General features: G+C 27.7%; 1 protein-coding gene across 1 annotated transcript; it reads right to left on the bottom strand.

Moving 5' to 3' along the window:
- Positions 1 to 6,403: 6,403 nt before the first annotated feature.
- On the bottom strand, positions 6,404 to 9,126 carry LOC119684711. The gene is made up of 3 exons (XM_038098809.1): positions 7,923 to 9,126; positions 7,161 to 7,850; positions 6,404 to 6,859 (listed from the first exon to the last, which is right to left on the bottom strand). The coding sequence occupies exons 1-3, from the start codon at positions 9,077 to 9,079 to the stop codon at positions 6,559 to 6,561; spliced, it is 2,148 nt and encodes a 715-aa protein (XP_037954737.1). The 5' UTR covers positions 9,080 to 9,126; the 3' UTR covers positions 6,404 to 6,558.
- Positions 9,127 to 18,716: the final 9,590 nt, after the last annotated feature.

Below are 18,716 nucleotides of genomic sequence, written 5' to 3'. Positions count from 1 at the left end.
TTTTTGCATTAAAAATTTATAGCATTTAAAAATCCTTAATGATATTTATATTCACTTAACTTTTATAACACTTACATCATCATTATTATCACTGTGTTCTTTATCATTATTATCATTGTCGTCTAAAATTGAATTTAATTCGCTTGCAGATGTTACAGAAGCCATATTCTGTAATTTTTATGAACTACCAAGCTCTATATAATTATTTTTTTTTTTGACTTCACCAAACTTTTAAGGAAACTACTTAGTTGATAATATGTACATCTAATTTTAGTTTTTTTACTAGGATGAATATTAACTTTTAATGAGACACAATTAAATCCGGATTCAATTTAGAAATTTTGATGTATACACATATTTATATATCTACCATATATATAATTTTATTTGTACCTATATTGAATTATCCAGTAAGTGTATTTACACATGAAATATTTTCTAATATGTTTTAGATATTTATTTTTTTTTTCTTGCTAAATGAGCTACAGCTAAAAAGTTTGTATTTATTTACAGCCAATAAATTATTTAAAATTATGCATATAATTTTATTGTATATTAAAATTAATTTATTACTCTATGTTAAATATATACAAGAAATAAAATTTTGTTGAAATAATAAAATAAGCGGAAATAAAATTATAATATATATGTTCCAATATACAATAATAAAATATTCTTATGTAAAATAAAATGAACCAAAGGTCACAGCAGCTGGTGCCTAAAATATTTTAATTTAAATTAAAATTAATTAAATTTGAAAAATTTTTAATAATAATAAAGTTAATAAAATATTTAATTTATTTTAAAATTAATTTTGAATAAATTTGTTACTCTTCTCTGCTAAACAATTAAGTTCTATGAAAACCGTGCACAAAATACCAGAAGTGCCTTTTTCTGTGCGATTTTCCACATCTTGTCGCAAAGTAAGCTCAATAAGGACTAAAGCAAATATGAAGAGACAATAAGACTCCAACACAAATAGCAGTTAAATAACTTATAATGAAAGAAGAATTCATAACAGTACCATTCACCCATAAATCACGAATAATAAACCACTTGCAGTGGTGTTGATATCATGTTTACATTTTATATGGTTTGAAATTTGCTGCATGTTTACTTTAATTCCGGAAATGTAATGGAATTCTCAACGCTTCTACACCTTTACGGGATTCAATTATGCATGCATATGAAGGTGTTGTTATAGATAAATGCACTAATGCTTGGCGTAATCATATGTGAACAAGCCAGTGTCTCAGCATATGAATAGATCCCTTGACATTTCCAGTTCTTCACTTTGGTATGTTCCGTAAATCGAAATTTAAATTAAGTATAGCACGCAAAGTAAAAATTTTACAAAGAAAGACGACAGCCGTTCAAGTTTTATTTTGTTTTCATTCTGTAATTTTTTTTAAATTTAGTCGAAAGAAAAAATTTTAATGTAAATAGTGTGAGGACATTTTTCCTTTTACGTTCTCCCACTTAAGAATTAAAATAGATTGAAACTTAGTACACTATTAATAACTGTTGTTTTATAAAATATGCTACTACCCTTGAGAGGTTTATCAGTTCCTCAGATTTGTTAAATATTTAAGAAAATCATGTAAAATGTTGTAGAAGCTTCAATCCATAGCTGTAGAAGAAAAGTAACTTCTTGACCTAAATTGTATTGTGATAATCGGGTTTTAGATATGTTTTGAAACTGAGAGTTATTAAAACAAAACACATTTTAACAAAAATTACGGTTGATTCGAGATATACTAAAACTTACAAACAACAACACAGAACAAGCCAAGAACGTTATTTAAAACGTATAACGAACAAAATAGCTTAAAGTGCCCGAAAGCACATATTTTTCTACCTATTCCTCAATAGAAGTAGGACATTCAGTCAGTTTTATAACTGCTTAACTCAGGTCAAAGCACTTTAATCCACTACTAAATCAATTTAAGCTTACTGACACATAACATTAAAAATAATTCAAAAATCTGCATGATATCTCAGAATGATAGATATGCATAGAGATCTACGCACTGACCATTAAAATTCTTTTCAAGAATTTAATAGGTAATATGTGAATTTAACCACCTATGTTTCAACAAGATAGGTAATTTTAAAATACAAATATACTCATATATTACATATGATGCAGATAGAAATTATGCATATATGTATATATACGCTAGTCTACTTAATCTTTATCATTATTGTGACTACATTTTTATAGCACATAGAAAAGTAATTCAAAACAATATTTAGCAAAGAATTACTTACTTTTTGGTCATAATAATGCAATAATGCGCTTCAGCCTGGCGCATCATTACTCTCCAAATGTCTCTGCTGCGTGGCCATCTTTTCTAGGTTTCTACAATAAGCCCGGTTAGCGGTCTTTTAACTTGATCACTCAACAAAAAACACAGTCTTCTCTTCTCCTACGTCTTCTTCAAAAGCCGCTTTTCACTTGAGCATCATCATCTATTTCCACAGCATAACCAAGCCAGCGAAGTTACTGGATGTTGATTCGCTGAATGATGTCTACGTTGTAATAAAATACGTACAGATTGTGGTTCATTTTGATACGGTTGTCGTCAGCAACTAGTAAGTGATCACACAACTAACGAAGAACTTTACTGGGCACACGTAGGATAAATCACTTATAGAGCGTAGTTTTATCGGTCGAGAACCCAAAGTAGCACCTTTTGGCTATTATAATTCTTTATCTGTTTTCTATGCTCATATTCTTTTTGTTGGTTACGGCTGTGCCAAAATAGATAGAATTCTTTTTCTACCAGCTCGGCGTCCAATCGACTCACATTTCTATCAGTAGTCGACATATAGGTACTCTATTTTGTCCCCCCATTCATTGCTATGTTCATATATGTACACTATCATGTTTGCGTTATTATATATATTTTTTTTAAAAACATTTATTCATACTATATTGTAATTTGTGTGAAAATTAAATAAATACCTATACCAGAAGAAAATCATCAAATAATCAGAATTTATTTTTTTTGCTCTTCAAGTACAATGCAACTATTTTAGTTTTGATCCAATCCTTCATTGATTTTCGTACACTTTTAAGTTTTTCAATGAGTTTTCTTCCTCTCGTCTTTCTTTAAGTCGTCAACTTCGGGAACAAAAAAAATCATAAAGAGATTTGTTCGACGAGTACGATGATTAGTCGATAGCTTTCGTTGATTTCTTATTCTGATAACAATGGGAAACCACTCAAAAGTTTGATTACAGAAACGCTGTTGTAAACACTGTGGGTAGTAGATCGCTTGGTCTTACATTACAGTATTACGAACTTACAAAAATGGTGATGGTGTCTTTTATGCACGTTTTTCAAATTAATAATTCCGCATATTTTTCACACAGCGCGCTTTTTTACTTTAAAGGGAACGTACCTACTTCACTTTAACTATGCATTAAGGTACAAAACAATGTCCATGTAAAAGTTTATCAAAACGATATGTTTATATAGTATTCATCTATTAGTCATTAGTACCAATTTTTTTTTTTATAATAAAAATATATATAAATTTTCTATAAATATATTCCTTCATTCAGCTATTTATAAAAACTATATAAGTCCTTTGGTTCTTTAAACATTACATATAATCCATTCTACTTGTTGAAACTTTTATTAATATTAATAATTTATGTATGAGCAAATTGAAGCAAACATCTGTAAAATGTACGGAAATACAAATACTGGATAAATTACAACAATTTTGCATGTTGAGATACTTTCGTAACGAAACGTGGCACAAAATTAAGTTTTGCGTGACAAAGTCTAATAATATCGAAACGCAGATGACTTTTGACTTCTTAAGAAAATTATTAAAAAGTCATAACTTTGTTTTTAGGTTTCTCCACTTCCACGCCCTGTGATTTTTTCCTCTCTGTAAAAAATAAAAGTCAAGTCACTAGGGAAGCACATTAAATATTGACACAGTTCTGCTCTTAAGGCTATGAAAACCCTGGAACTTGTTAAATATAATTACACTACTCTGTGCTTAGTACAGAGAAATTAAATGAAAATACAAGGATAATCAAAAGGTTGTACAAAGGATACTTTTAATTTTCCACGCAAAAATTGTAAATCAGAAAAATTGTGACTGTACTCTTCAATTGATCGGGCTTCGGTGTGTGTAAACTTTATAAAACGTGCAATTAATATTACAATTTATATTAGAATTTATATTTTTAAAATTTATATTTTGTCAGAAATCGGATTTAAATAAACTTAGCCCTTTTAGATAGTTTGCGGCTAAATCTATATGAAATACATAATTGAAAAGTGATTTTACTATAATGTGAATGGAGTATATAAAGTCGACTATGATATTTTAAAAGCAGTGTAAAATTATTCTAATATAGGCTTAATCTATATAAAGCACAAAATTTAAAAGCGATTTTATTTTACTATTACAAAATGTGGATAGAGTAGAGATATGTAAAGCTATGAAAAATTATTCTATAAAATAGGCTAAATCCATATAAAGTAGAGAATCTTAAAACGATTTCATTTTACTATTACAAAATGTGCATAGAGTATATAACGTGGACTCTGAGCTTTGTAAACCAGTGAGGAATTATTTTATAAATAATTTATAAAGTTTCTAGTTCATCTCGATAAGAACAATTATTTTTCCCAAGTCTATTTATCTAAAAATATATATGCCTGTATGTTAGTATAAAAATTTATATATATATTTATATATGTGTTTATATATATAGTATACATAAATACAGATATATAAAACATATGTGACTGGATTTCCTATAAAAAAAATTCAAATAAGGTATATATTCCTATACCTATCCAGAATATGAACAGAATATGAACTGTTCTTTGCCTTGATAAGACAAAACGTATTAATCAAATCTATTTGTCTATATTAACATCTATCTATCTTAGCTTAGCAGTTAGATTTCATTTTCAGATTTATTTATGTATAAACATAAATCTTTCAGTTGTAATATTGGACAATAGGTATTATAAGTGTATCAGTTTTTAAATTGGCCAAAAGGTGTTATTTCCTAGACTTTCAGTGAACAGTTACCGAAATAACTAAAATTATGAAACTATAGGGCGTGTGCGAGTTGTTCTAATTTTATGTTAAACTAAATGGGATTTTCCTTGGGATTTTTTATACTGCACACATTTAGCAACAAAGTTGAAAAAAGTGTGCGAGTTGCATAGTGCACAATATTTATTCACTGTACAAGGTATCTGAATTCAATTATATGTTAAAAGAGAGCTTTGAGAATTATGTGTAGTTTCTTTACAAAATATTTGAGTTTACAGTTTCAAAAACAATCTTGAGCAATGTTACTTATTTTGAAGGAAAACAGATTTTTTTTATGTAAAATGACTACTAATCCATATAAGCAAGAAATATTAGCTTACGACGTTAGTAACAAAATGAAACAAAAAACCGAGTGGTTTTATTACGATAAATCGATGTTTCAAAATTTGCTTTTCGATGATTTTCTAGTTAATAAAACATACATATATAGACTTTTAATTGCCTTAATTGTATTTTGGAAACACCATTAAATCACCAAACACCATAAAAAATGTCTCTACAAAAGAATATTATAGTATTGAAATTTAACTATTAAAAATATATAATTAATTAATTGAATTATTCTACAGGTGGTTTATGATTTCGTTTTGATACATCACAGCAAGTGAATTTGTTAATGAACTTTCACAATAACTAAACAAAACTCCTAGTTCTAAGATACAAGTCAAGTACGGCTTTGAATCAGTTGGCTAATGAACACTGACTCTGAGCTTTAAATTTGGCAGGGCTCAAGTTCAACCCAGATAATTTGCCGTTTAAAAAAAAAAAAATTATTAACAAATTATTAATAATAAAGAATAATTTCAAGAATACTGTTGATGGGATTTTGCCAATAGTCGAAACAGCTGTCATGGTCAGCCAAAAATTCAATTAATAAATAATAAAATTTATTCTTGTAATTTAATACTATTTGAAATACCACTCTATTGAAAACAATAGTTTATATTAAGAATTTAGTTTCTTTCGTTAAAACGGAAGTTAAAAATCATTTTAATCATCATTATTATAATAACGATACTCATATTGTACATTTTCTTATTAAATATATTTATTTCACATCTATCTTCACTTAAATTAAGTAATGTTGTTTTATTTGTTTATATTATATTAGCTTATATTGAAATATATATTGAGTTATTATTTATTTATTAATTATTTTTACCTTCTGCATTGAAAATCTGGTTTTCATTCTATGAAGCATACTTATTTTTTTAGACATTTTTCACAATTCACAATACAATAGAATTATTTTTAATTTAATAAATATTTTAAATTAAATAAATTTATCAAAAATAAATTTAGCTTATGTATTAAATTTTCTTTAACATTAAAACCACGGAAAACTCTAAATATTTTCGCTTCCGTATTTTGTTAATCGTATCCTTGGTAACACCAATGGAATTTGGAAAATTGATTTGTTTATATCCAAAAGAAAATATCCTAAGCAAAAGCCCACATTTTTTTAATAATCTAAATTTTCTTCTTCTTCTTTTTTGACTTTGAAGAAGTAATAACGCTCTTCTGGACCTGGAAGATTAACATGCTCTAAAAATTCTTCTTTATTAAATTCATTTGGATCGAATTTGAAGTCTTCTTCTTGTTTATCTAAGTGTCTGAACGCGAAATATGAATCATCTTCTTCTACATCGAAATATACACTTGAAGGCCGAATTGGTGGTTTAGGTTCATATATATTGGGGCGTTTCGCGAGACATTGCATGCGATCTTCTACATATTTCATGGCTTCTAATAAACTGGGATTTCTATTGAAATAAAATTAATATAATAAATTTTTTTGTTACAACATATTCAAATCATATTTCGACTTAAAATCTGTATGTTCTTTTTACTATTTATCTTGAAGTTCATATGTATGACTATAAACGTGTCCTTTGTGTAGGCTTTGTATAAAAAAATATGTGTAATATCACAGTAGCTCATGTTGAGTGAATATAAAAATTTTAAATTTATTTATACTATTTTTAATGTTTTTAATATATTGATTTACTAATATAGTAACTTTTAAGTTACTAGTTTAATAATTCTTTAATTGCTCATACTTACTTCACACTACGGGCAAATTCAAGTATACTCTCCTTTGTTTCATTTTCGTTACCAATATATGGATTATTTTGTATGTATTTATTTCTTCTCATTATAACTTCAATTTCGAATTCTATTTCAAATTCTAATCCACAGCCTCTACAATCAAAATTTGAAATCTTTTGATTTTTAACAAGCGCCCTCATTATGTCTTCACTGGTATCCCATTCAATTTGTACACCCTTAAAATCCAATTCTTGCAAAGGTTTGTGACAAGCTAAAAGTTCGTCAGCTATACAACAACTTATGCCACTCTGACTAACCTCAATTCCATTGAGACACAATTTTGATACTTGCTCCGTACCAATTATAGCACTTACGAAACTATGCAGACCTGCATCTTCAAGAGGGTTAGCTGCAAGTCCTACGTATTCAACTACTCCTTTATAATCTTCAAGTGCTTCACCAAACTTTTCCATTACATTTGGTCCCAAATAATTTCCTTCCAATTCAATTGATTTTACGTTTTTCGTAAATTGTAATAAGTCTGATAAGCGCAAACAATCGTCTTGTAGTTGATCATATCCAAAGTCTAATACTTCTAAATCTTGTAGAACAATTAATGTTTTAAGGAGAATATTTAATTTTTTCGAGTTCATGCGACTGTTACGTAAGCGAAATATTTTTAAAGCTTTTAATCCATATAAACCCCTAAGAACAATACAATACAATAATTTATATAGTATACAAATCATAAACAACTACAATATATTGTTTACTAACCGTCCTAAATTTTTTACATCTTCATATGAAAATTGAAAATATTTTGTATGATAATTACGTCCAAGCCTTGGTCCCTGAAACTCTATTTGGAACGATACCAAGTTATCGAAGAAGCGTATAAAACTTAAATTTATATGATTGCAATGTTTTGGGGGATACTTATATCCTTTATCCTTTTCCAATGCTTTACCAATGTTTCTTTTATCTTTAAATTCATTTTCATGATCATCTTCTTCTTCTTCTATTTCTATTTCAAATACGTCTTTAATAGCCTTCTTTTTTTTTTTTTTTTTAACTGGTGCAGGAGGTGGTTCTTCTTCGACCTCTTCTTCAGGGATTACTATACCATAATATTGCCTTTCTCTTGCTTCTTTTTTTAATCGTATAGCTTCACGTCTTGCCTCATGGTTTCTTTTTCGTTCCAATCTTAATTCAGCTTTTGCTTTTTCCATTTCTAATTGCTCTACAGTTTTTTCTTCTTCTGCATTTTCATCTTCATAAGGTACCTCAGACTCAGAGGTAGTACTTATATCGCTTTCACTTTCCGTTTCAGATAGATCGCTATCGATATGTTCCATTAAAGTTCCATCTTCTAATGCTTGTAATCTGCTTATATGCATGTCGGTTACAAAATCCTTAATTAGTAAAGCCAAAGGCTGCATCTCATCTTTTGGCCAATATTCAGACGGACATGCTTCTACCAATTCAACAAATTTTAATGAAGCTCCTAAACCTCTCCAATCAACTGATTCTTTGTGAATTAATGATTTATCTTCACTCTTTGCTAAGACAAGTCTACGCCAAAAGCCCTCATCTTGAACAAAATAACATTTTTCTAAAGCTGTTTCTATATCCAAAGAATCGTAAAAAATACGACACTTAAGTGGATCATCTTTAAAGGAATCATCTAAACCCTTCGGACCATATTCTCTTGCTAAAGTAGTTACACAGATATCAGCGAGGGTGCCTAATTTTTTATTAAGTAAAAAGACATCGGGAAATAATTCACGATATCTTTCACTTTTTAGTTCGATAGTTTGAGGAGTTGCTTGATATACATTATATGCTGTTAGAAGTTTCTCATCATCTGGAATACGAAATGTATTCAAATGCACAGGATACCTTCGAGTTTCTTCCGGTATTTCTCCTTCTGCCATTACCACTATTTTGTAATTAATAAAATGGATTTTTAACTCATTTCTCAATATATTTAATAAAAAAATGTAAATATTACAAAATTAAATTGAATTTTTATTCTAATCTTTGACAGTTATGGTTTTCGATAAATAACAATTTTTTGTTTTATATTAAATTGATCAAAAAAATATTACAGGTAAATATATCAAATAATAAGAAAATAAATAGTTATAAAAACATGAGTGTAATATTTATTTATAAAGTAGCTATATAATTTTGAGTTTTAAAAAATAATGAATTGTATACAAACAACTAAAACTTTTTTGTGTTGCAAACTACAAATCATAATAATTTCAGAGTGATAAAAAAAAGTAAAATAAAATTATAGTTAAGTGCTTTATTTTAATACTGGGGATCCACAATACATTATGTTTTCCTTCTCTCCTTTTGATGTATAAAATATGGATAGAGATTAATCTTGTGTTGCTTTTGGTCATTGTAAATGCAAGACAAACAAGTAGACTTTGCCAAAATTCGATTGGTATAAAGTAAAAGCTCCACCGAAGAGTTGTGAATTTAAACGTAGGTCTTTAAGAATTCGATTTAGAACTTCATATAATTTCTTATGGATCGCGTTACATTCATCCTATACATTAAGACTGAAAAGTTTTCGGAAATTCTCATTTAAAATTCGCGCGCTGTATATTTTTCGATATTTTAAGTTTATGTAGTTTGGCAGCACTGTCCTTAATTACTATGCCAAAAATGAGCTCGATCTGTCAGACAGTTCGTTTACGGCAGCTGTTGAAACCAGTTCACCTCAGTAGTGCGTTGCGAAATGTCTTCGACGGTCGTACGACCGTCCTGGAAGGCTTTGTACCACTCATAAACTTGAGTTTTCGATAAAACTGATTCCCCATAAGCCTTTTGTAGCATTCGCAACGATTCTGCACACGAAATTTCGTTCGAAACACAAAATTTGATGCAAACTCTTTGTTCAATATTTTTTTCCATTGTTTTTTTCGCAACGCCCTACTGAGGTGAACTGGTTTCAACAGCTGCCGTAAACGAACTGTCTGACAGATCGCGCTCATTTTTGGCATAGTAATTAAGGACAGTGCTGCCAAACTACATAAACTTAAAATATCGGAAAATATACAGCGCGCGAATTTTAAATGAGAATTTCCGAAAGCTTTTCGGTCTCTAATGTATAACAATTTTACATGTTTGCAGAATTTTATGCTAAAGCAGAAAGTATTTGATCTTCGGTAAAATATATATATACAATGGCAGAATGCAGAACGATTCCTAATGATGGCAGAACATAAACTGTTCCAAAAAAATATAATTTTAAACACCTTTTAGTCTTAATGCTATAGTTAGTTCAGACAATATGATACCGACCATACATATTGGCAAAATGAACAAAACAATTATGGAAAAAAAGTTAGATGCAAAAGTTTGGAACATATGTATAATACCTTTAATATTATACAGTTGGGTTTAAAATACTACTGTGCATACTGTGTTGAACTAGACATGGAAGAGTCGTACTATACTTTGCTGCAGACAGAAATAGTTTTTGTTTTTCTTTGTAAATAGTCAAGGCGTCATATAGGCATCATATTGCGTCAATGAGCGCAAGTGATAATAGACCATAAACAAATTGAACCAATCTTTATAATAGTCAAGGGGTTATGTAGGCAGCATCTACATATTGGATATCTTCCAAAATATCAGATTGATTGAATCAGCCGTGAGCTATGTGTAATTTAGATTCCTGACTATAACAGGGAAATTAAATTCTTGACAATATTAATAAATTTGGCACCTTTGCACGATATATACAGACAACTGATAAACACATGTTGAAAAAACCGAAAAATTGGTAGAATGACTTACATATGTAGCCAGGATCACAAGAAAACATATATTCGATAAAAATATCATAATTCAATTTTTTAATGACCAAAAGAAATGATGATGATGACTATAGATTATAGTCGAAATATTGGACAATAAAAATCTTATAAAACTAATTAATTTTTTTGAAAAAATATCATTATTTAATAACTGACCAATTAGCCCGTGAAATAATTATTTTTATAAAAATATCATCAAATGTTTTGTTCGATTGAAAAAATTTAAGAATACTTATTAATATTTTCACCAGCCCGTACCTGATTGCAAAACTTGTGCATAGCTTTAAGGGGCTAAACTTTGTCCCCGATATTAGAGTAAACTATCTTTTAAAGTTTGGTCATGGTATCGCTATGCATGGTGTCGGGCAGCCAGACCTACGTACCTAAACATATTCCTGCTTTTCTTTTCACTGTGGAGGGTAAGCGGCACATAGTCATCAATATTGATGAGCTGCCTCAATATTCCTTCTTTTTAATTCCATTGTTAATATAGTAGAAGGAACTTTAAAGTAGAAACACCGATAAAGACAATTTTTATTAAAAAGCAATAAACATATTGCTTAAAAGCATAGTATCTTTTACACAAAAAATTAACTCTTGTATATGCTATAGATTTCTATCTAATTTCCATATTCCTAAAGTTCAAAAAAAAAATATATGATACTATCAACCAAATACATACCTTATCAGAATATTTCAATAAATGAAAAACCATTAGATTAAATTGTATTATGTATATAAATAAAACTTTATTACAAAATTCATATAAGAGTATGTATACAGTATATATATATATATATATTGTAGAACTAAAAAAATATTTAAAGTTTTATCTTCTACTTTTTATGTACCTAACTGGAATTTCCGGTAAATAAATGCATATTAAAAAGATTATTGGACCAAATATGATCATGGACAACATATAAAATATTATTAAAAAAATTGTCATTGGGTCCATGCAGTATAAAAATGATGTAATTAAAATTTCAAATGTTAAAATAATGTTAATATATTTTTTATATAATTTCAAAGATTAAATTCTTTGCATATGGCATATGATAAAGAAAATATAACAAAAAAATATATATGAGTTAAATAAAAATGATTTCAAATAATATATGTAAATAATTGAAATATGTAAGCTTACATGGCTAATATCACTACAACTAGAAAAGCAAAATAGTTGCACTTATTAAATAATTATAAAAATTAGTAAAATAGTTTAAACAGGTAACTTAAGCTTTCCTGGACGATATTGGATAATCACTCCATGTAGAATTGAAGCATATTTTTTTGTTATAAATATATATTTTCGTCCATGTAAGTAAGTAAAATTTACAACACCAAAGTCAAATTTATGAACGCCACCTGAAAATATTAAAAAAAAGGTTTAAATTATATTTTAATTTTAATAAAATAAGTTATTTATATAAAAATTTCAAAACATATGAATGTATACAGACTGTAAACAATATATCACCATGGTATACTTTTTTAACTATGTCATACTAAACTTAAGCATCGTTTACGTGCAGTTCTGAAGGATATTCTAGTGGAATATATATTTCAGAACTACGTAAGACTGCATATATATTTTTCAAATGGTTTTTGTTTAATTTTTATTTTTAAAATATAAAGCTTTAGGGCTAAAATATAGAATCAGTACTGTATGTAAACTGTTTACCAGATATAAGACCTATTCACACAACATTTGTTGATTTGTAAATATGAATTTTATAGAAATATTTTTATTAGGGCAACATTAGTTAACGAAGTTATTATAGTAAACTTCAGTAGAAAAGAACAGTGATTTATTATTATTATTTGCAGCTACTTTACAATATAATATTCTTAAGGTCTATTGTAGCCCGGGTAGTTCCACTGTTCTATTAAACAAAAACAATATTTTTAACATATTTTCATATAAATTTGGAGAGAATATACATATATTTATTTATATAGTATTACAGATCAATACACTTCCTTATACAATGTGGGAAATGTATATATGCCTCTATATGCTTTCTTCATAAACTATAGTAAATGAATCTGCCCCTTCAAAATTCGTATTTTCTTGTAATATTAATAATGTTTCGTATAAATGTCTGTAACCTCTTTTTTTAGTTTTGTAAATGACATATGTATTGCTTATATATGAAAATTTCATATTTTCTAATTTTTTTTTTTTTTGAAGACTTTATATTACATATATACATATATACAAATGATAAAATTTATTTATAATGTAGTAAGAAACTCTTGAAAACGTTTCCAACTCAAACCCATGCTTTTCCGGTACTGAGTTCGCTTGAATTTGAGATTTCTTTTAAATTTGAGAACTTTTGAATTTGATAACAATTGAATTTTTATTGTAAACAAAGTTCGTAGGTAAAAATTTGGATATGGTTGTCATATATGCTTATAATTTAGATACAACAAATGTGCTAACAAAAAATGTCTTCTTGTAATATTACTATGTTTTAAAAATTTGGTTATTAGGTAAATAAAATTAAACCAAACATCAATTCCGATCAACATTTGTATATAAATCCCGGCGGAGTTTTATTCATCATCATTCATAGTTATTAGGTCCATGTAGGACCTAAGTAACATTCATATCTTTATATCTCTCAGATCTTATCGAACATTCTCATCATACCATCTCTTTCTCGGTGTTCCTTTTTTTCTGGTTGTTCTAATTTCACTCTCGAAGGTTCTGACTGCTGCTCTTTCTGGCGGAGTCCTATTAGTAAACTATATAAGTTACACTGGCAATAAACAAGAGTCATTTTAACAACATTTTCGTAGAAGTTTTATCGATCGTTTCGAAAAGATAGTGAACAAAAAAATGTAAGTAAAAATTGGTAAACTGTATAGGTTACAACAAAAATAAACCAATCATCATCAGTTTTAAAAATCTTATCGGTTAGATTAATTTTAAAATAGCTACAATATTCTATAAGTTTTGATTTTAATCTGGAAAACTTTTTTAAATGAATTTACAGTAACAAGTCTGTGTCAAAGTGATTAAAAATTTTGATTTTAAAATTATAAGATTTTGTAATCGTTTTGAAAAATGAATAGTTAATTAATTTTCTATGTATAAAACTTAGAAAAGCAAGATTTTCTTTTAATTGATATTCATATTAATTATATATATGAATATAAATATATATATTTTGTATATAATTTTATAATCGTTTATTAAAATAAATATTTAATAAATATTCTGAATATTTTACTAAAGTAAGGCTTTTTAATTATTTCATAAATCTCACTTCTTTCATTATAAGCACAGTCATTTCCGTAATATCACAATATCGAATCTCTTGTCTGAAAACATTATAAAAACAATTAACTTTCTCAAAACAATCGACGTATATATTCAAATATAAAAATTCTATAATATATATATGATGTTATTATTGTAATTTACAATCAATGTATAAAAGTAAATTTAGTAGCTTAAGGCATTGTTGCTATATAGTAACACCTTGCTCTATAATATGCATACTCTTGGTATATAATAGTATGCATAATAATTGTAAATTCATAAATAAATAAATAATTATTAAATAAAATGCATATTGAATTAAAAATATTTTTTCCTTGACTAGTTTATGGTAGTTGATTATTTAGTATTGGAAAGTTCACATAAATTTACAATTTCTTGGTTGAGTAAATGAAGTTTTTAGTAGTTAACTTATTAAGTTATTCATTTATTATTTTTATGATAATTATTTAAAGCAAGTGAATAGGGCTATCGCTTTCGTCTCTAATTAATAATATGTATCTGTAAAAATGCATATAATAAAAAATATTTTCTTTTCCTTTAAAATTGATAAAGACGAGAAGTGATTCCGGTTTTATTGCACCCACATTTTTTGATTACACAATATATAATTTTTTTAATCACTTACATATATTTCTGCTCAGTAAAATAAATACAAATTTATCTGCTGATTTCACTGTGTAACTGTAATTTGGTAACTTCGATTCAACGCCTTTTATAACGAAATATTGCGTTATCCCGGATTACTAAACTTTCAGTTTGGTGTTAAATTCTGTGATATTTATAAACACAAATTTTATGAAAAGATAAAAATATAATTAAGTCCAAAGCAAAGGCAACGAAAAAAACATTATTAATAATTACAATGAAACAAAATGTTGGAAATATTTTTAGCACTTTCTTTGTGATAATCGATATGACGTCATGCTCATAAAGATAATACTTCTAGATAAATTCAACTCATGAACGTATTGATTGAACTGAGTTTTAATTTAAGACTGATTTCAATTGCTTGAATTCTTCTAAGACTGACTTTGTTCTCAAAACTAAAGGCGCGAAAAAATAGCTTATCGAACACACTTCATGCATGGAGCTTGAGACTTAAGCTTGCAACTTAGAGTAAATAGTAAGCTTCGACGACTTGGGCATTTGGCCAGCCAATTTAAAGCTTAGAAACTGGATTCCGGACTTGACAGTTACAACCATAACTTTAGATAATGAGTCACTTATACCACAACAATAATATTCGATTTAATGTACGCATTCTTTTTCCATTCTTTTTGGACTATGCGAAATAAATTTAGTTTATTTGCTTTAAAAAATATTGTCTGTATTTCTATTGATTATAGTTTTAGTTAATAGTGAGTTTTTTGTTTTGTTCAAGGTAAACAATTTAATTTATTTAAAGTATGATTTATTTATTTCAAATTTATTCTATTATAAATGCATATAAAAAATATATCATTTTATAAATGAATCAATTCTGTAATTTATGCAAGTGAAAAAGCTTTTTATTTAGAGTACCATTAAAACACTTAATAAACACGCCCGCCTCTCTCACCTTGTTCAAATATTATTAGATTCAAAATACCTACGGACTATATCGAATGTTTACCTCTGACTAACAAAATATTTTTTAAAAATACTGCAAAATTCTTAGATCTAAAACAAAAACTAAAAAACAAATGCATTTCTTTGTATTTCTATAAATTTATTATATTTTGTATATAAATTGTTTTCATTTTATATTTTGATAAAAAATTTTTTAATTGTGATAATGTTTAAGAATAAACATAAACAAAAGCTTATAAAACTAAAAAAAAAAAAACAAAGAAAACATTTAGCGTTGGCTATACCGAAATTTAAATACCCTTCACACTGCTTAATTTTTATAAAAGTGTTCGAAATAAAAAAAATAAATATATATTTTACACAATATTCATTAATTTTTATTCGAGTAGATGTCAATGAGCACCATTTACTCTTTTTGGTGGGTGAACCTGTTAGTATCTCACTAGAAGTGTCAGATGATTTTGATGTTTATGTGAGTTGAATGTTGTAGTATCTTTATATGGCAGCAATTTGTATATAAAAATCTGTACTGAAATAAAAAATTTCATACAGAAATGTTTGTCGATTGGTGAATAAATAAATTTTGCGACATTGATTGAGATATTGAAAATTGTTTCAAATTAAAATAATGTAAATTTGTTAAGAGTTGAATTGAATTAAAAATTAATCCATTAGTTCAAAAAACAAAAGAAAGTGCAATAAAGGAATCAAATCTTTTAGTAGATATATTTTATATAAAATTTGATTACCTCCAGCTCAAAAGGTACCCGGATTTTGTAAATAAAACACACAAATTTAAATTTTATTCCAAATTTATTTTATCTTCTTCAAAATATGCTCCTTCTGAAGCGATACACATCTACCAACGCTTAACCCAATCTTCCATACACTTTTCGTAGGCCCGTGCAGGTATGGTTTTTAGTTCCTTCGGCGAACTCTCTTTTACCGACTCAATCGACTCAAAACGCTTACCACGAAGGGGCAATTTGAGTTTCGGGAACAGGAAAAAGTCGCACGGATCCAAATCTGGCGAATATGGTGCCTAAGCGATGACAATGGTGCCGTGTTTGGTCAAAAAATCGCGTACAACAAGAATTTTCCATAGTAAAAATCGCTAAATGCACTTAAGGTAGTCTCACATTAACAGCTGCTGTAATTGACAGATGGTGCTCAAATTTATACCATTTGTCAAGAAAGGGTGTACATTTTTGAAAAAGGTCTATTACTTGAGGAGTAGCTACCAAAAAACAAAATCCGGATACTTTTTGAGCAGAAGGTATAATGTCAGCTATGATAGCAGTGACTATTTTACTTAAAAGAAACTATTGTATTTAATAGAGAGGTTTCAAATAATAATAAATTGCAACAACAAAAAGTTTAATTTATTTTTAATTAATTAAATTTTTGGCTGATCATACTGCTGTATCAAGTATTGCCAAACACCCATCAACAGTGATCTTGTAATTATTTCTTACATTCAATTATTCGTAAATAATTTTTTGAGACTGTAAGTACCAAGGGTTGAACTCGTACCCTGCCAAATATGAAGCTCAGAGTCAGTGTTAGCTAAATAGTCAAAACTGTAGCTATATTTTTATTAAAGTCAATTTTTTTTTAAGAATTTTAAATTTTATATTGAGCCTTTTTTTTAGCTTATTTGTATACGTATTTCGGAAATTCGCTTTTACCTTAATTAGCAGAATTCCTAATATTAAAAACATCTATAAAATATACAACTATACAATATTTTTATATTGTATAATTAAATAAAATAATAATAAATTCATCACTCACAGAACTTATATTAACAGATTAATTATGGTATGGGCAATGGTTTGTTTGACACTTTCTCACATTCATTCTTGCACTATACATATACGATAAACATAACAGAAAATAATAAAATACTACCTATATCGTAATGGCTAAATAATTGGCTATTGGGGTTACAAATTTGCTTACTTACATTCTCTCTTGCGCATAAACACATACATCACATCATATGTAATAGCAAAACATGTATTCCTAATATTAATGTTATTTCACTTGATCTTTAACTAAAATAGACCATAAATTTATTGGGGCAATGAGTTCTTGGTTTGATTGATAGTTAATTTACTTATTTTCGCACAACCACATATACATACAATATAACAATAATAACAATAAATTATTGAATATAATAACAGTAATACTCATGTTATTTTCAACATCAATCAGTTGATAAGAAATAATAAAAATCTTGCCGGATATTAACGACTAAGCAAGGAAATAAAAATTATTTGTAAAAACTTCTCATAACATATTTTTGAAGTTAAATATGAAATTATTTTTTTATAACACCGAATCACTGAATTGTGCATTGCGAGAAAGTAATTTAAATTGTCTATTTATAATGTATAAGAAGTTTGCATTTAAGTCGTCCCTTAGTGTGAGTCGGTATAACGGATTGATTAAAAAAACTTTGTTTACTTTGCATGTGATCCCCAAATCTCAAGATATCATAACCATGCTCTCTTCTACTGCGTGGGCAGAATATCCTTCATCTTTTTCAATTCACTTTAATCTCCGAAGGAAAGTGAATTGGTTAGAAAAAATCTATTTACTTTGCACGTGATCTTTGGCATCTCCAGAAACCATAACCATGCTCTTTTCTACTGCCCGCGCAGTCTTTACCTTATTAGAAGGTCTTTCATCTTATTCAATCCGCTTTAATCTGTGAATTAAAATTGTATAATAATCTGTGGTAAAAGTCTAGCTGGTACTACTTCAATCCTGATGGCGCGAGTCCTAGAACTGTTGAAACGATTGTATTTTTGTTCTAAGATCAAATAACATGACACCATATATACGGAAAGCTTTCTGCTACCT

Source organism: Teleopsis dalmanni, chromosome 2, assembly GCF_002237135.1.
Source record: "Teleopsis dalmanni isolate 2A chromosome 2, ASM223713v2, whole genome shotgun sequence".
NCBI classification, from domain to species: Eukaryota; Metazoa; Arthropoda; class Insecta; order Diptera; family Diopsidae; genus Teleopsis; species Teleopsis dalmanni.
Note: the sequence above shows the minus strand (reverse complement) of the source record. Positions and strands in the feature narration are given on the sequence as shown.

What these genes read in the sequence shown, in the direction of transcription:
- LOC119684711 (XM_038098809.1), bottom strand. Translation starts at nt 9,079, where the DNA reads ATGGCAGAAGGAGAAATACCGGAAGAAACTCGAAGGTATCCTGTGCAT. An exon ending in GATGTAAAAAATTTAGGACG is followed by an intron (nt 7,851 to 7,922) that starts GTTAGTAAACAA and finishes TATTGTTCTTAG; the next exon opens with GGGTTTATATGGATTAAAAG. An exon ending in GAATTTGCCCGTAGTGTGAA is followed by an intron (nt 6,860 to 7,160) that starts GTAAGTATGAGC and finishes TTATTTCAATAG; the next exon opens with AAATCCCAGTTTATTAGAAG.